The 23,870-nt window shown below is 34.5% G+C and overlaps 1 protein-coding gene across 1 annotated transcript in view; it reads left to right on the top strand.

Annotated features, from left to right (window-relative positions):
• The window catches only part of CPXM2 (carboxypeptidase X, M14 family member 2), a 282,814-nt gene extending 261,703 nt beyond the window's left edge, over positions 1-21,111 (top strand). The window contains exons 13-14 of the mRNA XM_074295802.1: positions 815-914; positions 17,260-21,111. Coding sequence (XP_074151903.1) covers positions 815-914; positions 17,260-17,513 — 354 coding nt within the window. The 3' untranslated portion in view covers positions 17,514-21,111. The remainder of the gene's footprint in view (positions 1-814; positions 915-17,259) is intronic.
• The last annotated feature ends 2,759 nt before the right edge of the window (positions 21,112-23,870 follow it).

The raw sequence follows: 23,870 nt of genomic DNA, 5'->3' as shown, positions 1-23,870 counted from the left end.
TAGGGTGCTAAACTTGGAGTTAGGAAGACTTATCTTCCTAAGTTCAAATCTCGCCTCAAACACTTGCTAGCTATATGCTGTTTGCCTCAGTTTCTGCATGTTCAAAATGAGCTGAAGCAAGAAATGACTAATCACTCCAGTATCTTTGCTAAGAAAACTCCAAATTGGATCACAGATAATTGAACATGACTCACACAAATGAACAACGATATATTGTTTCCTTTGCTCTATATCACTTCATTTGAATCATTTCGTTCTTCTCTGGAACCTAAGCCATTTTCTTAATGAGGAATTGGAGACCAAGAAAGGTAAAAGTCCTTTGCTCAAGGATTCTCAAAGAGAACCATACTTTCAGTTTATCAAGTTTCATTGACTCTTCATCATAAAGTCAGTGAAGACTTAGGAAAAAATTTAACAAAACTGATTCTTATAAATTTAATTCATTTTCCAGTTTATAAATATGCTGCTTCTAATATGAACTCATGGTTCCTTTATAAATGTGTGGCTATTCATTTTAGTATCTCAAAGAGTAAATAGTTTGCTTTACATACAGTGCAAGCAAACTCTGCTATATGACCTTAAGAGACATAGAATAGTATTTTTTGAAACTAGGAATATACTAAGAATTAATAAAAAGTATTTTGAACTGTGTGACCATGTAAAAATTCTTAACAGTGATTAGTCCTTAATTATCTCTGAAATACCACAGTATATTTTCTATTTTAAATTTCAGAAATTAATTTATTATTTTGGATCAAACCATGTAAAATTAACTGATTGATAACCATATATATATATTTATTTAATTGAACAGGTTCATCGTGGCATCAAAGGCATAGTAAGAGATTCACATGGAAAAGGAATTCCAAATGCTATCATTTCTGTGGAAGGTGTTAACCATGATATTCGAACAGGTACTGATACATACATACATACATACATACATACATGCATACACACACATTTACTTATATATAAAACTTTACTTTCTTTAAGATATACCTAAACCATGAGAAACAAAATTTGTGATAAAGACAATAAACACCAAAACTGAATTCTCTTTTTCTCTTTCCTAGCATTCTATTATTTGGGGGCCATCCAACAGTAATTTTCTGGATTCTTGTTGACTCTTCTCATTTCTTTCATTGAAGATAGAAAAGGAAGAGAGGAGAGAGGATTCAGCAATATTGCTACTACAGATTAAGAGTTGTGCTAGGAAAATCATATGTGTGCTTATATGTATATATGTATATGTTATTTATTTATATTTTAAACAACACAAATGTTTTGTATTCAATTTTTCTTTCTTTTGAGCACACAATGAAATTATGAGAGTCACATTCACGGATGACTCAACTAGCTCTATTGTGTATGATGGAACAGAGCAATGGAGAGAGTTACAGATGTTATAGGGCCAAATGCAATTGTTGATTAAAATGTCAATGAATTATCAGATATCATTTCTATTTGAATATAGAGTTAGAATCCTTTTTTGACATTGTTACTAAATGAATGGAATGCACAGACAGCTTAAGCAGTTTGCTCAAAGTCACCCAGCTTGAATCTGATTTTCCAATCAGGTCATCCTGACTTTGAGTTGAATGTCCTGTTCTCTGTAACATGCTACTTCTCTAGGCTTTGGGGGAATAGTGGAGATGGTTAGGGGAGAGCATTTCATATGCAGGAAACCAAGTGAGCCAAAGCATGTCAGTGGGAAATCTGAGGATAAACTAAGACAAGAATCAGTAGAAAAGTTAGAGATATAAAAAGATAGCAAAGGTAGAATTAGTTCTGAGGAAATTTCCTTGAAAACAGAATTGTCAGTGTAATTGAATTTATTCTAAAGTCAATCATCTTGTACACCATCCAAAGGAATTTGGGTAGTGATGTGCTGAAAGGATTTCAGGTTAAAATTGATCTGTCTCTAAGAGAGGCCCCGAGTAAGGGAAACAGGATAGCACAATGCAGTATTTCTAGTAATACAGACATTAGCCAGGTATACATAATGTGTTCTCAAAGCATCTTAATAAAGCAGCATCCCTTGGGATGTTCAAAGGAATCCTAAGGATGATAAATTAGAAGGATGTGGAATTTGAAGGATGATGACAATGATGATGATAATAAAGCACTTTACACAGATTTTCTTTCAAAGCCATTTGCAGTAAATCCCCATTCTACCTGTTCAGGATCATTACTCATTACTCCCATTTGCTCACACTGTGGTCCAACCAAATGGGCCATCTTTTTGTTATCTCCCATATGGCACTTTTTTCCCCACAGCTATGCCTTTGCTGTAGCTTTATGGAATGGATCGTTTCCTTCCTTCTGCCTCTTAAAAGCTTTAGTTTCCTAGTTTCCTCCAAGGCTCATGTCAGCTGCTACCTTCTACCTGAAGCCTTTCCTGGTCTCCCAGTTTTCAGAAAAAAAAAAATCTTACTGCTTATTCAAAAATTATATTGTATATATGTTGAATATTTGCATAGAGATATTGCTAGGATGTACATTTTGTCTCTAGTTATTAGTTTATAATTTATATTTAAGAGCCATTGTCTTTTACGTTTTCCTTTGACTTTCCAGGCACATCATTTAGTTGTGTCCAACTCTCCATGACCCTCTGTACTGTAGCACACTAAGTCTGTCCCTGGAGTTTTTCCATCTCCTTCTCTGGTGGATTAAGGCAAACAGAGGTTATGTGGCTTGTCCAGGGTTACATAACTAATAAGAATCTGAGGCCATATTTGAACTCAGCTCTCCTCGACTCTAGGCACAAGGCTCTATCAACTGTGCCAGCAAGCTTCCTCCTGCTTGGCAAATAGGAGGTCCTTGAGAAGTGTTTGTCAATTGATTAATTATCTCACTTGATGATCAACTAACATTATGAGGTAAATAATACAGGTTTTTTTTTTTTTTAAGATAAAGAAATTGAGTATTAGAGAGAGATTTAGTAAGTTGCCTATATTAGAGATTTAGATCTCTTTTGACTTCAAATCCAATACTCTATAACACCCATATGACTACCATGAGAAAATGCAACAGGACTTTAGAAAGGCAAATTATTTTTCTATGCTAATTATACAGAGACTTTCTTAAGGGGAAAAACACCAAAAAATTAATCTAAGTCTTGAGATTTTTCTTCAAGTGTAGTTGAAAGAGAACTAATTTGGGGTGAGAGAACTTCTCCCAATTACTACTTATATGACGTTGAGAAAATAAATCAAAATCTTTCAATCTTACATTCTTCATCTGTGAAGTGACTGCAGTGGTCAACATGAAGTCTAAGATCCCATTCCAATTCTAAATCAGTTCTTTATGAATCTGAAAAATCAATTATCATCAAAATAAATAGGACCTTGAATGCCAGGCAAAGGAGCTGACATTCTCTGGGATGACATGTGACATCTTGGTTGAAAAAAAAAGAATATTTCATTTTCTCAATTTTATTGTATTAGAACCTGGAGAAGGAGACTACATGAATAATTATGATATAGAGATGATGCATTAAGAAATGTATATGGAAAAGTGCCTGATGAATGCAAAAATAGCATCATATGGAAGATTTGTAATGGGATTTGGCATTCTCCATGAGCAATTCTAAGCCTGAAAACATAATTTTCGGGAAAGGGTACAGTTTCAGAATGATCTCTGCTATCTAATTAATCTTTTTGTTTTGAGCAAATAGTCTTTTTGCCTTTAGGGAAAATAGAACTAGGTATAAAAATATACCTACTTACTCAAATTTTCAATCAATCAAGAAAGAAAATTATTAGAGTTTTTTGGAGTTATAGACTTAAGAGTTCTCAGAAAGCTTAGAGGTTACTTGTTTCAACCTTCTGTTTTTTTATGTGCTGGTGAGAAACCTGAAATGTAGAGTGAGAGTTGCCCAAAGTCATATGAAAATTAGGTAACAAAGTTGATGTGGGTTCAATGTCTGTGATTCCACAATAGTGCTCATCATCTTATACCTCAGAAATCATATTATTATAAAAAAATAATCTGAATCTGGATCTTCTCATATCCAGGCATTTAGAAAAAAAAAATTTCTATTTTTGTTAGGAATTAGGTAAGGGATGGAGTAAGTATGAATTTGTAATATCATTGGTATAGGAATTCTCAGTGGGAAAATTCCTTCCACCAGTGCAGCTAAGCAATTCTTATTTATTTAGTTTGAGATAGTTGCACTGAGAGTTTAGGTGACTTACGAATTGTCAAATATTTAATGTTTATCAGGAATAGAGTTTCAACCTGCATCCCTATCCTCCATGTATACTGCCTTTCTATATAATAAACCTTAATATATATATACATATATGTGTTTATATATATATATATATACATATATATATATATATTAAAACCTGCATAATAAGCTTTATATTAAATAAACTTTGCTAAAAAGCATGTTGACACAATATTTACCAACCAGAAGTTATTAACTGCCTACTATGTGATTATTCCAAAATTAAGGAGAAAGTAAAAGTCATATTCCTATATCTTTAGCACAAAGGTCTGGGATACCACAGCAAAGAAAGCTATTGATAAATAACTGTAAATCAAAGATCCTTCAGGGCATGGATTTTCCACTATCCAAAATGGTACCCAGAACAAAGCATATATGCAGATAACAACTGATTTAACTTGATTCTTTACAAAGCTTCATTTTTAAATAGCTTCTATGAATTATCACTTTATAAAATGAATAGAAGTTCAGAAAGAATTAGAAAAGGGGGTTTCCTACCTAACTCCTTATATGTATTGTACAATATCAGAATTTTTAAACTTCATGGAAAACAAGACAGGTTTGAGAGTCATATGGAGTGTATTACAAATACTTTAGTTAATACACTGTGAATTTCAGACATTTGCCATTAAGGGGAACATTTGGTGAGCTAATAGGAAATGTATTTTTCTTTCCTTTTTTTTGGTCATTTTTCCCTATAAACATTTTTCTCAGCATATTTACTTGACAGATACATTTAGTAATTTATGCATATCATTGAATTCTGTGTGGTTTATGGTTTTTAAAAGCTCAACATAAGCTTTGCCATTATACTAATTTTTGTTCTAGGCTTATGCGAGCTAACAAGTTTTATTTCATAAGGGATTTTTTCATTAAATAAATTAAAGACTTTAAAAAATATAATTTCCTAACATCTCTGAGATGTCTTCCAAATATAAGATTATGTCGTTTTTCTATTTTTTTTATATTTGAAGATACAGAATATCACAGAGTTGAAGTGGTTTGCTTAGGTTCACAGAGGTAATATGCCTTGGAGCCAATACCCTAATCTAGATTTTCTAACTTCAGTGAACTTTATTGGAATTTTTTTTAGAAAAACAGATTTTTCATCTCTTTCTCCAGCTCATTTAACAACTGAGGTTTTTGAGGAAAATATTTAAGTGACTTGCTCAGAATCACATATCTACTAAGTGTCTGAAGCCAGATTTGATCTCAGGAAGATGTTTATTCTATATGGTAAACTCAAAAACTAAGGGTAACAACCATGTTTTCAGACCTTGGCCAAAGCAAAACTAGACATGATACAAAGACTGAGCATCCAGGTAGTGGATAGAGTACCAGGACAAGAGGCAGGAAGACCCAAATTCAAATCCTGCCTCAGACATTTCCTACATGTGTAACCATGGGCAAGTCACTTAACCCTATTTGTCTTAAATTACTCTTCTGTCAAATAAGCTAGAGAAGGAAATGGCAAACTACTTTAGTATTTTTTCCCTAAAAACCTTATAGTCACAGACATTACTGATATGACTGGAAAAAAAATACAAGAAAAAAGAGATAAGCACATAAACACCTTTATGCTTAATAGCATCACAGATAACAAGTCAATATCAATACCTTCTACAGATTTAGATATGTTTTCACCAGACACTACAATATTTAAAACCTTAGGGGACTTCCAGCCAAGATGGCGGCGTGGAGGCAGACAGCTGCTTGAGCTCTGCATTTTCTCTCAGAATTTACCTCATGACAAGCCTCGGAGTTAATGCTTGACAGAGAAAGAAACCCACAAATAATCACCAAGAGACGACAGCCTTGAAATTCACCAGAAAAGGTCTGTGTTTGCTCGGGGGAGGGTCAATCAGACTGGGCGCAGACTGAGATGAGAGCAGGCAAGCCAGAGCAAGACAGGCAGCTCACAAAACTCAGACCTGAGGGGGGAGGGGTACAATCTCTGACGTTTCTGCAAAAAGACTTTTTCCCCACTGTGGATACTCCGCCTTGGCAGCAAGCCAGGAGCAGCAGAGAGAGTGTAAACACCTGAGGTGAAGATTAAAACCCCGGAAAGCCAGCGTCTCTCAGAACCCAGCCACTCCCAACCCCCACCTGGACTGACTCGGTGCGTTCTCAGAGCCTCAGAGCGCAGTCTCAGCGCAGCCATTGCTGTCCTGTTAGTGCCTCGCTGCTGCCCTACCCCCAGTCTGTAGAGGAAGCCCATTAACTCCATCCAGCCCCATCCCCCCCAAAACAGACCAATTGTTTCTCTTGTCAATTTGTTTCCTTCAATTCCTGCTCTGACAAAATGAACAAAAAACTCAAAAGGGCTCTAACCATTGACAGCTTCTGTGTGGAGAGAGAGCAGACTTCAAATGCTGAGGAGACTAAAAACAGACTGTCCACAGAGGAATCCCCTAAGGGGGATACAAGCTGCTCCTCAATGCAAAAGAACCTCATAGAGGAAATCAAAAAGGCTCTCACAAGAGAGCTGGAAGAGAAATGGGAAAAGGAAAGGGAAGCGTGGCAAGAGAGCCTGGAGAAGTCATCCCATGCATTTAAAGACAGAGTGGATAAAGAAATCAAATCATTGAGAAACAGGATTAGTGAGCTGGAAAAGGTAAACAACTCCAAGGAAAACAGGATTAGTGAGCTGGAAAAGGTAAACAACTCCAAGGAAAACAGGATTAGTGAGCTGGAAAAAGAAATCAGCTCTCTAAAAAATAAAATGGATAAAATGGAAAAAAAATTCCATAGAAGATAAAAACTCAATTGGACAATTACAAAGAGATATAAAAAAAGTGAGTGAAGCAAATACATCATTGAAAATTAGACTGGAACAAGTAGAAATGAATGACTCAAGGAGAAACCAAGAGGGAGTCAAGAAAAACCAGAGAAATGAAACAATTGAAAAGAATGCCAAGTACCTTACCAGAAAGACAACAGACCTGGAAAACAGATCCAGGAGAGACAATTTGAGAATAATCGGACTCCCTGAAAAATGTGAGGAAAAAAAGAGCTTGGACACTATTTTCGAGGAAATTATCAAAGAGAACTGCCCAGACGTTCTGGAAACAGAGGGTAAAATAGACATTGAAAAAATTCATCGATCACCTACTGAAAGGGACCCTAAAATCAAAACACCGAGAAATATAGTGGCCAAGTTCAAGAACCATCAGACAAAGGAAAAGATATTGGAAGCTGCTAGAAAAAAGCAATTCAGATATAGAGGAGCCACAATAAGGATAACCCAGGATCTAGCAGCGTCCACATTAAAAGAACGAAGAGCCTGGAATATGATATTCCAAAAAGGCTAAGGAACTTGCTATGCAGCCAAGAATAACTTACCTAGCAAGAATGAGCATCGTTTTCCAGGGAAGAAGATTGACATTTAACGAAATAAATGAATTCCATCTATTCTTGATGAAAAAAACAGATCTACACAAAATTTTGATCTTCAAATACAGAACTCAAGAGATTTCTAAAAAGGTAAAAAGAAATCTTGAGAACTATATTTCTGCCATAAAGATATATAAAGAACACATGTATAATTTGTCCTGGAAACTAGAGGTAGAAAGGAAATTATATCATTAAAAAGGGTAAAGAGATGGTACTGCATCTCATGAAGAGGCAAAGGTAACCTATTATATCTGAGAGAAAGAAAGGAGGGAGATGAACATAGTGTGTATCAATAGACATATTCGATTGATGGTGAAACTTCTTCCACTTCATTGAAAAGTGAGAGGGAAGGAGTAAGCTAAGGGGAAGGGAATACAGAAATTGTGAGGAAAAGGGGTAAAATAAGGGGAGGAACTTTAAGGTGGGGGAGGGATCCTAAAAAGGGAGGGCTGTGAAAAGCAAGTGGTGTTCACAAGTTTAATCCTGGGTAGGGGGGTGAGAGGGAAGGAAAGGAGAAAAGCATAAGCAGAGGTAACAGGATGGCAAGCAATATAGAATTAGTCCTTCTAACCATAAATGTGAATGGGGTAAACTCCCTCATAAAGAGGAAGCAGTTAGCAGACTGGATTAAAAGTCAGAATCCTATATGTTGTTTACAGGAAACACACCTGAAACAGGGTGATACATTCAAACTAAAAGTAAAAGGGTGGAGCAGAATCTACTATGCTTTAGGCCAAAAAAGCAGGGATAGCCATCCTCATCTCAGATCAAACAAAAACAAAACAAAAAATCAAACAAAAATTGATTTAATTAAAAGAGATAAGGAAGGGCATTATATCCTGCTAAAGGGTAGCATCAATAATGAAGCAGTATCAATATTAAACATATACACACCAAGTGGTGCAGCATCTAAATTCTTAAAAGAGAAATTAAGAGAGCTGCAAGAAGAAATAGACAACAAAACTATAATAGTGGGAGATCTCAACCTTGCACACTTAGAATTAGATAAATCAAACCACAAAATAAATAAGAAAGAAGTCAAAGAGGTAAATAGAATACTAGAAAAGTTTGATATGGTAGATCTTTGGCAAAAGCTAAATGGAGACAGAAAGGAGTATTCTTTCTTCTCAGCAGTTCATGGAACCTATACAAAAATTGACCATATACTAGGACATAAAAACCTCAAAATCAAATGCAGTAAGGCAGAAATAGTAAATGTATGTTTTTCAGACCACAATGCAATTAAAATTACATTTAATAAAAAGCCAAGTGAAAATAGACCAAAAAATAATTGGAAACTAAATAACCTTATACTAAAGAATGATTGGGTAAAATAGCAAATCATAGACATAATTAATAACTTCACCCAAGAGAATGACAATAATGAGACATTGTAAAAATGTGTGGGATACAGCCAAAGCAGTAATAAGGGGAAGTTTTATATCTCTACAAGCCTACTTGCATAAAATAGAGAAAGAGAGGACCAACAAATTGGGCTTACAACTAAAATTGCTAGAAAAGGAACAAATTAAAAACCCCCAGACAAACACAAAACTTGAAATCCTAAAAATAAAAGGTGAGATTTATAAAACTGAAAGTAAAAAAAAATATTGAATTAATTAATAACACTAAGAGTTGGTTCTATGAAAAAACCAACAAAATAGACAAACCCTTAGTAAACCTGATTAAAAAAAGAAAAGAGAAAAAGCAAATTGTTAGTCTTGAAAATGACAAGGGAGAACTCACCACTAATGAAGAGGAAATTAGAACAATAGTTAGGAGCTACTTTGCTCAACTTTATGCCAATAAATTCGATAACTTAAATGAAATGGAAGAATACCTTCAAAAATATAGCTTACCCAGATTAACAGAGAAAGAAGTAAGTAGTCTAAATAGTCCCATCTCAGAAAAAGAAATAGAACAAGCTATTAACCAACTCCCTAAGAAAAAATCCCCAGGACCAGATGGATTTACATGTGAATTCTACCAAACATTTAAAGAACAACTAACTCCAATGCTATGTAAACTATTTGAAAAAATAGGGATTGAAGGAGTCCTACCAAATTCCTTCTATGACACAGACATGGTACTGATACCTAAACCAGGTAGATCGAAAACTGAGAAAGAAAACTATAGACCAATTTCCTTAATGAATATTGATGCTAAAATCTTAAATAAGATCTTAGCAAATAGACTTCAGAAAATCTTCCCCAGGATAATACACTATGACCAAGTGGGATTTATACCAGGAATGCAGGGCTGGTTTAATATTAGGAAAACTATTAGTATAATTGACCATATTAATAATCAAATTAATAAGAACCATATGATCATCTCAATAGATGCAGAAAAAGCATTTGACAAAATCCAACATCTATTCCTACTAAAAACTCTTGAGAGTATAGGAATAAATGGACTATTCCTTAACATAATAAGGAGCATATATTTAAAACCTTCAGTAAACATCATATGTAATGGTGATAAACTAGAACCTTTCCCTGTAAGATCAGGAGTGAAACAAGGTTGCCCACTATCACCATTACTATTCAATATAGTACTAGAAATGCTAGCCATGGCAATAAGAACCAAGAAAGAGATTCAAGGAATTAGAGTAGGAAATGAGGAAATCAAACTATCACTCTTTGCAGATGACATGATGGTATACTTAGAGAACCCCAAAGACTCTGCTAAAACACTATTAGAAATAATTCAGAATTTTAGCAAAGTTGCAGAATACAAAATAAATCCATATAAATCCTCAGCATTTTTATACATTACCAACACAATCCAACAGCAAGAGATACAAAGAGAAATTCCATTCAAAATAATGGTTGATAGTATAAAATATTTGGGAGTATATCTACCAAAGGAAAGTCAGGAATTATATGAGCAAAATTACAAAACACTTGTCACAAAAATAAAGTCAGATTTAAATAATTGGAAAGGCATTCAGTGCTCTTGGGATAGGACAAGCAAATATAATTAAGATGACAATACTCCCTAAACTAATCTATTTATTTAGTGCTATACCAATCAGACTCCCAAGAAACTATTTTAATAACCTAGAAAAAATAACAACAGAATTCATATGGAACAACAAAAGGTTGAGAATTTCAAGGGAAGTAATGAAAAAAAATTAAATGAAGGTGGTCTAGCTGTACCTGATCTAGAACTGTATTATAAAGCAACAGTCACCAAAACCATTTGGTATTGGCTAAGAAATAGACTAGTTGATCAGTGGCATAGGTTAGGTTCACAGGGCAAGATAGTGAATAAAAATAGCAATCTAGTGTTTGACAAACCCAAAGATCCCAACTTTTGGGATAAGAATTCATTATTTGAGAAAAACTGCTGGGAAAACTGGAAATTAGTAGGCAGAAACTAGGCATAGACCCACATTTAACACCACATCCTAATATAAGATCAAAATGGGTCCAAGATTTAGGCATAAAGAACGAATTCATAAATAAATTGGAGGAACATGGGATGGTTTACCTCTCAGACTTGTGGAGGAGGAAGGAGTTTGTGTCCAAGGGAGAACTAGAGACCATTATTGATCACAAATTGGAAAATTTTGATTACACCAAATTAAAAAGTTTCTGCACAAACAAAACTAATGCAAACAAGATTAGAAAGGAAGTAACAAATTGGGAAAACATTTTTACAGTTAAAGGTTCTGATAAAGGCCTCATCTTCAAAATATACAGAGAATTGGCTTTAATTTTAAAAAAATCAAGCCATTCTCCAATTGATAAATGGTCAAAGGATATGAACAGACAATTTTCAGATGACGAAATTGAAACTATTTCCACTCATATGAAAGAGTGTTCCAAATCACTATTGATCAGAGAAATACAAATTTAGACAACTCTGAGATATCAGTACACACCTGTCAGATTGGCTAAGATGACAAGAACAAACAATGATGAATGTTGGAGGGGCTGTGGGAAAACTGGGACACTGATGCATTGTTGGTGGAGTTGTGAAAGAATCCAACCATTCTGGAGAGCAATTTGGAACTATGCCCAAAAAGTTATCAAACTGTGCATACCCTTTGACCCAGCAGTGCTACTCCTGGGCTTATTTCCCAAGGAAATACTAAAGAAGGGAAAGGGACCTGTATGTGCCAAAATGTTTGTGGTAGCCCTTTTTATAGTGGCTAGAAACTGGAAAATGAATGGATGTCCATCAATTGGAGAATGGTTGGGTAAATTATCATATATGAATGTTATGGAATATTATTGTTCTGTAAGAAATGACCAACAGGAGGAATACACAGAGGTTTGGAGAGACTTACATCAACTGATGCTAAGTGAAACGAGCAGAACTAGGGGATCATTATACACTTCAACAATGATACTGTATGAGGATGTATTCTGATGGAAGTGGATACCTTCAACATAGAGAAGAGCTAATCCAATTCCAATTGATCAATGATGGACAGAATCAGCTACATCCAGAAAAGGAACACTGGGAAATGAGTTTAAACTGTGAGCAGTTTTTTTGTTTTGTTTTGTTTTGTTTTGTTTTTCTTCCCAGATTATTTTTAGCTTCCAAATACAATCCTTCCTTTGCAACAACAACAACAACAAAATTCAGTTCTGCACATATATATTGTACCTAGGATATACTATAAGATATTTAATATGTATGGGAATGCCTGCCATCTAGGGGAGGAGGTGGAGGAAAGGAGGGGGAAAATTTGGAACAGAAGGGAGTACAAGGGATAATGTTGTAAAAAAAAAAATTACCCATGAATATGTACTGTCAAAGAAAATGTTATAATTATAAAAATTAATAAAAAATATTTAAAAACTTTAAAAGTTAACAAAATCATAGGAAGAAATTCATAGTAAAATCACAATAGTGGAGGGTTAAAATTTATATCTTTCAAATTTTAAAGAACATCTTTAAAAATGTAATAAGACAGAAGTTAAGAATCTGAACAAAACTTTTGGAAAATTTAGAGATGATAGTCTTTGGCAATTACCGAATAGAAAAAGAAAAGAATTTTTTGTATTTGTATATTTACAAATATTTACAAAATTTAAGTCTGTGTATTGTATGCGCGTATATTTATCCAGTCATTTCACTCATGTCTGACTGTTCTAGAGGTTCAGCAAAGAATTACATACTGGCCATATGAAGACCTGCCTAATTAAGCTTAAGGAGTTTCATCATTAAAACGTTGGCTGTAAAATAATGAATTTCTTTTATCACAACATCTCATGAAAACTACCTGCTAAAGTGTAAAGAGTCATAATGTACTTAAATGGGAGGGGGAAGAGGACTGTCCACAAGAATAAAATCACAAATCCTAAAAATAGCATGTCTAGAAATGTGAAGGACTATTGCATATGAATGTCAAGGATTTGATGAATTAACTTTGTTTCCATGTATTTTAATTTAGGTTCTTTTTAGAACGGTAATTTTCTGCAGATGGCTCTCCTATATTAATTAATCTTTGCCAAAAGGATTTTGAGGGTGCCCTTCCCCATATGGAGTGTTTGCTTGCTTTCATTATGTTCTTCACCCCTTTCACTCTTCCAATCATTTACCTGTGGCGTTTCTAATGGTAATAGCTAAACAGTACATAATGAATGGCTCAGTTGGCTAATATATTTACATTAAGATATTGTTGTAACTGGATTGTCCTGAAGTGCATTGGAAATATAGATGACCCTCATGAGAAAGCCACAGCCAGATGGTGTCACTTCCTAGAATTTCAGTTAAGGTTGATTTCTTTGTTGTTAATAGTTTTTGTTTCTGACTTTGGCTTGTTCAATTCCTTTCACACATGGAAATTTTCCTAATAACATTTTCCAGGCATCATGTTTCACACACACAGTGAAAACCTGCTGATTCCTATAAACACCTAACCTAGAAGGTAAAACATTAATGCATGGTCTTGACTTCTCTGATGGGAAGAAAATGGCCAGTTGGAATATAATTCTCATATCAAATCCTCAGAATAGCTTTGATGTGACTTTTAATATATGTGAAAATCTTGCATTTTCACCTAAGTGAGAAATGAAATGAAGTCTTGGAAAATGACGAGACATTTATTTCTATATTTGAGTATACTGAATTTGTGGGACTGCAGACCTCCAAAGGGTGTGATTCTATTGATATGAACCTTTCTTCTTCCAATACAAATACATCACTACCACCCCTTAAGATATAGTCTTTAGGAAGTGACTATAATTTTATAACAAAACTACAATAATTATTAATCCAGTATCCAATCTTCTGGGACTGAACCTTCCTGAATTTAACTTTGTGCTCAATTATTTCAGTCATATCTATCTCTTTGTGTCCCCATTTGGGGTTTTCTTTGGCAAAGATACTGCAGTGTTTTGCCATTTCCTTCTCCAGCTAATTTTATAGATGAGCAACTAAGGCAAACAGGCATTAGTGACATGCCCAGGTTCATACAGCTAGGAAGTATCGGAAGCCAGATTTAAACTGAAGAAGATGAGTCTTCTAGGTCCAGCACTCTGTTTACTGTACCACTTATTTAGCCCTTGGCTAGGGCCTATGTGATGGAAACAGCCCAGTAAATATAGGATACATACAAGACCTAGCCTATATATGGAGCCTTTTTTTGCTTGGAAACACCAGCCCAAATTTAGAGTCCATTAGCCTTTCGGGGCCTAGAGTTGTAAATAAACTCAGAGTAGAATGTGTTTCAATTTATATTCAGGTTAGTTTTTAAAAATGAACATTTTGTCTAAATGCTTCTGTTATACCTCATCCCTTCAGTCATGTCTGACATTAGAAATAGCATTATTGAAAGCCCAGAGACTGTCATTGTTTACTCTCCCTAACCAGATTTTTATAGTGATACCATGTTTCTTTTAATATAGGCACATAAATTGTAGTTTCTTTCTTATCCCTGAAAATAAATGAGATTTTATGTCTATTGCTCATGGGCACTGAGAAATAAATGTAGGAAAGGAAAAAAATGCATTTCTTTGGACTCTAGTAATTTGGAGTCGTGCAGTAGCTCAGGAACAGTATAAAAAACTCTTCAGTAAAATCTCTCTGTAAAATTAATATAATAATACTTGCAATATCTTTGTCTGCTTCACATAGCTCTGTTGAGGAAATGTCTTTGTCGGCTGTAAAACACTTTATAAACAATATGAGCTGCTAATAAAAAAAAGTTCAAAATTAGTGGCACATCATGTTTCTGATGTAAAATGGAAATTTAGGCCTGAGTGGAATTATAATCTTTCATGAATTTGCCATATTTTACTTAGTAATATATGCTCAGTTGTCAATATGTAAGATATGCAGCACTTGAAGGCAATCAAATCTTTCTTTAAAAGTCATATTTTAGATTTTCTACTAATTCAGACAGAGTTCTTTGATGCCTGAAGGCTTTCTTAACCCACCAACTTTTGCAGAGCAATTATTCATCTGAACTTCTGGAGGGAATTTCCTTGTTCTGGAAGAAATCACATCCAAATAAAATGAAACCACTTTTTTTTATCTCCCTAATAGTTACAGCAAAGGTATCCATGGAGTCAAGAGGAGAACAAAAATATCCAGCTTAGTTTTTTCTGATGCCAATTCCTCTTAAGAGTATGATTTACATACCTATTTCTTTTTTTCTCACCTAAGCTATAATCTTATATCTGCAGCTGCTTCCTGTACATTTCCACTTGGATGTGTCACTCATCACCTGAAGAACTTGTCCAAAACTGAAGTCATCAATTTCTCTCAAATTGCTCCTCCTCCCCCTGTCCCTGCTTTTGTTGTTGCTTTAATTATTCAGTAACTAGACTCTTAAAATCAGAATTTGAGTTAGAAGAAATTTCAACTATCATCTATTCCATCCCGTACATAAACTAAAAGGAATCTGCATAGTCATATATCTGACAAAGAATGGTCAGTTAGCCTTTTCTCGGAAGACCTCCAAGGAAGAGAAACCCTACCACTTCTGGAAATGACCCATTCCAGTTTTAGACAATTCTAATTGTTAGAAAAGTTATTCTGATGGCAAGCCTAAATTGCCTTTTTTTACAATCTCCCCAAATTATTACTTGTCCTGCCCTCTCTGGTCAAATGGAATAAGATCAGGACTTCCTCCTCATGAGAGCCCTTGAAATATGTGAACTACTATGTTTCCCTGAGGCTTCTGTTCTCTAGGTCAATTCTTTCATCCCCTTCTACTCAATCACATTCTAGTCAGTCACTAAGTCCTCTATTTTTTTTCCTTTTTGGTATTTCTCCTATCTATTGGTTTCCCTCCATAGCTACCATTCCTGTCCTGGACCCTATCTCTTCATACACAAACTATTGCAACAGCCTCCGTAATTATAGGCTTTTCTCCAGAAAATTCATCTTTGTATTTACCAGTACCAGATAAAGCTTCCATAAACAGTACTTTCATTAAGCTATTCCTAGGTCCCCAAGTCTCACATGGTTCCTTCAGTCTGTACTTCAAATTTCAAGTCCTATCCAAAGCATTCAGAATACCTTATAATCTGACTTTGCCCTCGTTATCTAACCTTAGTCCATATTACTCACAAAAGTACAGTTGTAATTGGACTAGTCTCCTCCCTATCCCTAAAAGATGCTACATCTCTGATTCTGTAACCCTGAATCTTCATTATTATGTTGCCCTTCACCTGAAATACCCATTCCCTTCATTTTGCCTTTGCATCTTTTAAGGCTCTCTTTAAATATTAACTCCACTATTATCTGATAACTGCAATTCTGTCACATATAGATTAGCACTGATGACAGTCTTGCTTCCTGTATTAGTTTTTCTTCTCAGCTGAGTTTTGTGTTCTTTGGAGATAGGGAACATGTCTTGGCTGCTTATTTCCTTCACAGTGACTGGGGCATTACAGAGCATAGTAGGTGCTCAATGAAGACAAGCTCAATCCTACAATTAGGAAGTAGCAAGCAGCATTTTGGAACAATTATTTATCCCAAGTTCTTCATTCTCATGACTGTCTTCTTTTAAAAAAAACTCTCTTTACATCCTTCTGCCAACCAAGAGGGCAGCTGTAACACACATGAAGCTCAATAAGCCTGAGTCAAGTTTACTTTGGCCCCTGGTACATGGAAAAATAGCAGTTTATCCCAGCTTCTCTCCAAGGCCTATTTGGCCTCAACTTGTACTATTCCTTTTCATTTTATTTAAAAAATGAAGTATGCTTTTAAAAGAAAATCATATTTTTTCTTGCAGTTGTGCTGTGAAATCAGGAAACCAAAGCAATAATGACTTTTCAGGATGGCATTTTGTTTTCCCATTTAGCATTTAGAAGTTCCATTTCCATAATGAATGGCCTAGTCATGCCATGAGAGGGGAGGTATGTCTGTGGTAACTTTTCCATAGGTGTGACTTGGAGTGATAGGATTTTGTAAAATTTAAAATTAAAAGTCTAAAAATCCCTTTTCCAGTTAAGACCATTAACAGAGCTTCCAAATACAAGTTCCTCAAATTTATTGAAAAGCTATGCTAGCCAAATGCCAGGAATTCTGCCTTTGCTGCCTGGAAGCATGTCTTTGGCTAGATGGCCTGTCTTAAAGTGAGTGTGTTAACACTCAAGTTAGGAGAGAAGTGTTCTCATTTCATTTTTTATAGATTTTTTTTCCCTTCTTCTTTTCAACAGCCAACGATGGCGATTATTGGCGTCTCCTAAATCCTGGAGAGTATGTAGTCACTGTCAGGGCAGAAGGCTTTACTTCTTCAACCAAGAACTGTGCTGTGGGTTACGACATGGGAGCCACTCGGTGTGACTTTACAATCAGCAAGACCAACCTTGCAAGGATTAAGGAGATCATGGAAAAATTTGGAAAGCAACCCATCAGCCGACCAGTCAGGCGATTGAAGCTGAGAGCAAGGCAAAGGCGGCAGAGAAGATAAAATCTTGACAAGATGGGTTTTAAGTCCTGTTTAAATCAAAACCAATTGTATTAGTAGGTACATAGCCAACATGCACATTGTTGTTATTTTTTTTCCAATTCAAGACATGGCAATTAGTATGTGTGTATTGCAAGGAAGGTTCCAGGAGACAGAGTTCAAAGATCAAAATATTTCCCATTTTGTGATCTCTATATAAATTTTATTCATATTGTAGGCTGAATGTAGCAAGGTAAGATCAATTGATAGAAGTAGGCACATTGGCTAGGACTTATGAAAAATAAAGTACTTATTTTTAAGATCCCCTTCCTAAATAGAAGAGAAAAATGGGAAAAGGGAAGAAATACTGTTTATATGACAGCAGGAATTCCATGTCAACTTTGAAATGTGTCCAATTAAAATGATTATAGATTTATATCTAGAACTGATATTCAAGGTTATTCTACTCCAGTCTCCTAATTTTACCAAAAAGGAAATGGAGGCCAAAGAGCAAATCCAGAAATTGAATTCCAAACACAGCTCCCTTTCTAATACTGCTGCTACTTAAGAAGCTGATGGGAAACTTAGGAGATATAATCTCATTAATTCCTTGACATTCCAAGCCACATCAAATAAATTCTACATTCTCTAAACAATAGGAAATACACCCTGAGCTATGATGGGACTTGTTTAATCAATGTAAGCTTTTTTCCCCTCAACAATAAAGCTTTTATATAAAAGCAAAAGAGGGTATCACAATCAGAACTGTGCCAGGAATAATCTTCAGTTAATGGTCTGGCAATAGACTTCCTAAGAAGTTTGCTACGTTCATCTTACTCTGCCCAAACTGTTGGGTAGTGCCTTGAATAATTACTATGCTGTCCTTCAACACAGGGTCAGTGGGACCAGGTTTCCAGAAGGGAAGTAGTGCTTTCATTCAGCTTCTATCTCTTGGCTTGGGACTTTTTACAAGATCTGAAAAGTGAGTGATAATAAATACCCATCACTTTTCAACTATACCCACTTCCCTTTACTGAAAATGCAAGAAACAAGTGACCTAAAAGAAGGCCAGAAAGTGAGGTTTAGTGTATGAAATACCTCACCCATTAAATCATACATGTGCTGTTACAATAAATGAGAAATTGCCTGGAGAGTCTTTGGTGGGTCATTTTGAAGGAGTTGATTGACTCTATGAGAAAGTCAGTTCTCCTTTCTTGCTCTTTAAAATAGTGCTGATAGCCTATTGACTTGGAAGAATGGGGGAAAAGGAAATTGTGAATTCTTTGTGCTTATGTTCTTTAAAAATATTGAATCAATAAAATGCCAGGTCACTCTAAGTTCTTTTATCAAAGGTCATTGTAAGTAAGATCAACCTTATTGGAGAAAAGCTTCCCCCTCTCAAAAGTACATATGCACATCCTAGCTCTCTTCATCTCCCCATGGCAGGATGCAATTGAGGCAGTATTCTGAAGGCATTTCCTGATATCAGTTTGCCAGTACTCCCAGATGTGGAATAACAATGCTTTTTCCTTAAGAATAATAACTGTCTTTTGCCATTTTAAGGATTTTAATTGAGAACTCCCTCCTTCCAACTGACTACTTATCAATAGGTTAGACCCTCTTCAATAAAATGACTATAGTACTCACATCACTATTGTCATCAGGATTCTTTAATTAGAGTCACAAACTCAGAAATGGGAACTAACCCTTAGATTGTCTTATCCACCAGATTCAGTATCACTAAAAATTAATTTATTAAATACCTACTGCAAACAAAGAACATTATAGTAGATACAAAATGAAAAGTAAAATTTAAATCTTATTTTTAATATATTCATATCACATTGTGCATGTATCGGGCATATTCAAATAACTATAATAAAAATTCATAATAAGTACATAACCAGGTTCTGTCCTAGGTAGAGACTAGGAAAGATTGCTTCAAGTTGGGGCAATCAATTGAGACTCAGAAGAAGAGGTCAAATTTCATTAGACAGACAAGGGAAGAGTGAAACAGAGAAAATTCAATCCATTAAAAAGGGCATGGGGAAAATCCTAGAGCTAGATAATGTAGCATATTCATGTGGCCAGCTTTGTCAATCTTTATCTATAGTTTAAAAAGAAAGGCATACATGGTCATTCTAGAACTCCTTATCCTTTTCATACAATTCCTAGTAGGATGTTGATTTTTTTTCAGATTCTTCACAATTTTAAAAACTAATGTAATTTCACATAAAAAGATAGTAGAAATCATTGGAATCCTTTTTTTTGGCTTTCTTTCCATCTAAGAGTACTTCACTTTAACAATATATTTTTTACCTGACTTCAGATAAGCTTCCAAATGGTTGACTGATTTTTTTTTCTCTACCATTTTTCAAGGTATTTTTCCAGTTAGACCAGTAATAAAAACTACATCACAAAACCAACTCCATCCCCTCATATTTATTCTTCTTGTCAAATATCAAAGTTTCATAGAATTTCTTTTCATAATGATATCATCTATCTTTGGAAAATACCACCCCATACCATGTGACAAATTATCCCAGGCATTGCTGCTCTTTTGGAGAATTGCCTTCTCCTTTGTGTGATTAAACCTCTAATCAGGGGAATGCATAATTCATTTATTTTACATATTCTTTGAGGGAAATGGGATATGACTGTTGGACCAGCAACCATCATTAATGTGGCTTACTTGGGTGTCCTTGTAAAATAAGTTAATAAGAGGATTTGTTTTAATTACATCAGCATTTAGAGAATATGAGATATTGATAAGGACTAGATCTGTGGTTTCATTTACTATGGGGACTTTCTGCATAAGTGAATGGACTCTACTAATACAAGCCTACACTTTCTTGCTGAGTTATATAAAGCCCTGAGATTTTAAGTGATATAGTCCAATATAACACAGGTAATTATGACAGAAGCAGGATGTTAACTCAGGTTTTCCTGGATTCCAGACCTGATTTCTATATGCCATGACATAAAATTCTGATGCAAAATATCTTTTAAATTTAAGGGTATAGTGTTGGGGCCCAGGAGAGAGCTAAAAGATTGAAGTTGATTTTGTTTTATTTTGTTTTGTTTTGAATGGAGGAAGTTGTCAAAATATATATATTTTATAAAGTAGATTAATAGATAGCAGCCTGGGGTAATTGGGGATTCTTAGTTCCATAAGAAGCCATATCTGCTTCTATGTGACCACAATCTAATAGGATTGGTTTTTTGTTTTTTGTTTTTGCTTTTTAATAATTGGATAAGTTTTATTTGCTCAAGTTGATCCATATAGCTAAAGCATGTGATGGTGATTCAGGATCCTCATTACCACTTCTTTCCATGGCCTTCATGAATATTTGAGACCCTTGCTAAATTACTCTTCCCTGATTTATAGAGTCTGCTATGGTTCCCTACTCAGGCCCCAAGATTACCAGAAATAATTAAAACAAACAGATAAAATGAATAAACAAAACACTTTATAAGCTCTGCAGCTTTGAGATTTTTCTTTTTACTGTTTTGAGAAAGTAAAAGTGTCATAGATACTTAATTCATAAATTTGGCTGTCAGAAATTGGGACAAAATGTTACACAAAGAATTTGTGAAAATAGATAATAAAGCAATAAAGCAGCGGATGAGCCCCTGTTGTTTTTAATGCCATAGGGGAGTTGTTCATTTCAGCATGTTTCTGGAGCATCTTCCTGTACACTAATTTGGTGTCAAAACCTTGAGCTTGATATAAAGCAACAAAACCCATAAATGATGATTTGCTAATATGATCTGCCCCCAGGATAAAAGGAACTTACTGAAATTTTGGAATAAAATAGAGGAAATTAGGTCTATTTTCATAGTGAAAATAATTTAATATAAATTTGTGTGCATTTGTTCATATGCAGCATTTAAGGGGGATAGATAAATGACATTTTCTCACGGAAATCCTATTCATACTATCTCTAACAGCAAATTTCACAAAATCCTGGACCCTAAAGTTCTGTAACCTTAAAATTGTTAATGCTTCATGCTTATGTTCAGAATCTCATGGGAGACGAAGTGAGCTCAGAATTGATCTTGTCCTACAGCCTCCTTTTATACATAAGGAAACTGAAACCTATAAGAATTAAACAACTTGTCTATGAACACATAGGAAGGAAAATGTAAGCACCTTGAAGATATGTGTTTTTTTTTTCGTTTTTGTCTTGCTCTTCAGTTGGACTTGGATCAAATGGGGTTCATTAATTTATTTTTTGCCCATTTAAAATATAATTAATTTCTTTGGTAATGCTATGTGTTTAAAAATGTTACCATGAGCAGGGGTCTACAGATTTTACCAGACAGTTGCCAAAAGGATCCATGACACAATGAAGATTAAAAAGTCTTATTATAGATGATCCTTAAAATTTCTTCAAGTATTATTGCTCTATAACATCTTTTTTGGCCTGTGCTAATCATAAACTTACATTTTAATTCACTAGTTCTAGTTTGAGTTTTATGTTTGTAAAATTATATACACTGGTATTTTAATTATTCTTCATTGTCATCTTTTTTTTTTTCTACCAGTCACTAAACTGTGCTATGGTTTTTAGTTCTCCTAATAATTAACAATAATAGGCAGTTCTAGAGTTTGAAAAATTCTGTAAAGGAGAAATTTCTCATTTCTGCATGAGGTTTTATCATCATCATTATCTGCATTTTATAGATCAGGAAAATACAGTCAGAGAAATTGAACAGTTTTCATATTTTGGATGTAGCAGTTTATAAATATAGCAACTCTATAGCTACTATATGTCAGATCTGGGGCAATATCCCAGACCTTCTGACTTTATATCAAAAATGTTTTTCCCACTCCTCCACAGCTGTCTTTTATAAATTATCTATTGAATTTATCTCAAGTGCATAACCAAAGGGATCAAATATTATTGGGACTTATTTTAATTTTAAATCAATAGATAAATACCTATAAACTCATTTTCAAGGGGATTTTAGGACTCAAAATTAAATGTATGTTTTATAAAACTTTTTTTTTTAAATTAGCACACTTGCACATGAACTGGTGAATTAAACTAGTTCAAACAATAATATCAATTATAATTTGTAGCTGGAAAAGACCTGAGAACCCATCTCTGCCCTCTAATTTTGCAAATGAAGAAAATGAGAGCCAGGGAGGATAAATGACTTGGTACCAAGTCTCAGAGGTAGTATTTGAACCTATATCCTCAGACTTTGGAGCTATTACATTTTCAGATACATTCCAGCTAACCATATATCCTATTCAAAAAAGACCCTGCCATGCTGAAAACATTTTGAGTATGACTTAGCAACAGAAATTCTACTTTATATATGAAAACCTGTATAATTAATTTCAGAGAGGTTAATCCCCAGAAATTTGGCTACCAGATGATGACTATTAGTGCTATAGGAAATAGTAATCTATAATAAAGGTCTTATAATCTGCTTTTGGCAGAAATACTCACTCCAATAAAATTACAAACCATTGAAGTATGAAAGAATTTTTTCAAAATTTATCAGTATTCTCTAATGAATAAAGCATGACAGAAGTTGTTTTATTCAATTATTCTTGTGTTTTACAAGCACATACTTGTTTTTTTATTCTTTGTATTGTGTCCACCAAAGTACTGCATTTGATGGATGAGTCTGAGGGACTGAAATCCCTAGGTAAGATCTCAGCCAAAATGTCTGTATCACTGGGTACTCAAGCTAATTGCCCACAAATCATCGGCTGTGGAGACAAGTTGTTTTAGAATATTTCATGTTGGTGTTAAAATTATTTTTTTAAATTAGTGAAGCAGAGCTCTTATTTGATTCTGATGAATATATGGTACTTTTTCATCTCTCAACTCCTTGAATATTCACATTCATATCCCAGTGGACTAATGTTGGGGCAAGGGTTGAGTTGGTAAGGATACCTCATGGTAGTTCCCATTTTGTCCCTATGCTATCATATCTCATGCATCACAATATTGGAAAATAAATTTGGATATCATGTAAGTAGGGTCTGTACCACTATGATCAGAAAGGAAAATAGGTGAGTGAAGAGGATATATTCTTATTTATATTAAGGTAGCAGATTGAAAGGAAAAATTAAGCTCACTAATTAATGACCAGCAGTAGCACTTCATGATCAAGATATTTTTATGCTTAAAAAATAGGTTTCTGTTGAGGAAAAATAACACCAATTTACAAAATAAACAAAAGTCAGTCTAAGGGTACAAATGTTCTGCTGAAGATATTATTTTCATTTGTAACACACTTGATAAATGCTATGTTTTCTCTAGGGCATTAGTAAGTGTTAGTCATTATAATCTCGGATTTTACTTGTATATTTATTTATCATTGAACAATTTTTGAGCAAGTGATATTTGGCAAATAGAA

This window comes from Sminthopsis crassicaudata, chromosome 2, assembly GCF_048593235.1.
Source record: "Sminthopsis crassicaudata isolate SCR6 chromosome 2, ASM4859323v1, whole genome shotgun sequence".
Taxonomy (NCBI): Eukaryota; Metazoa; Chordata; class Mammalia; order Dasyuromorphia; family Dasyuridae; genus Sminthopsis; species Sminthopsis crassicaudata.
This window is presented reverse-complemented; position numbering and strand designations above follow the sequence as displayed.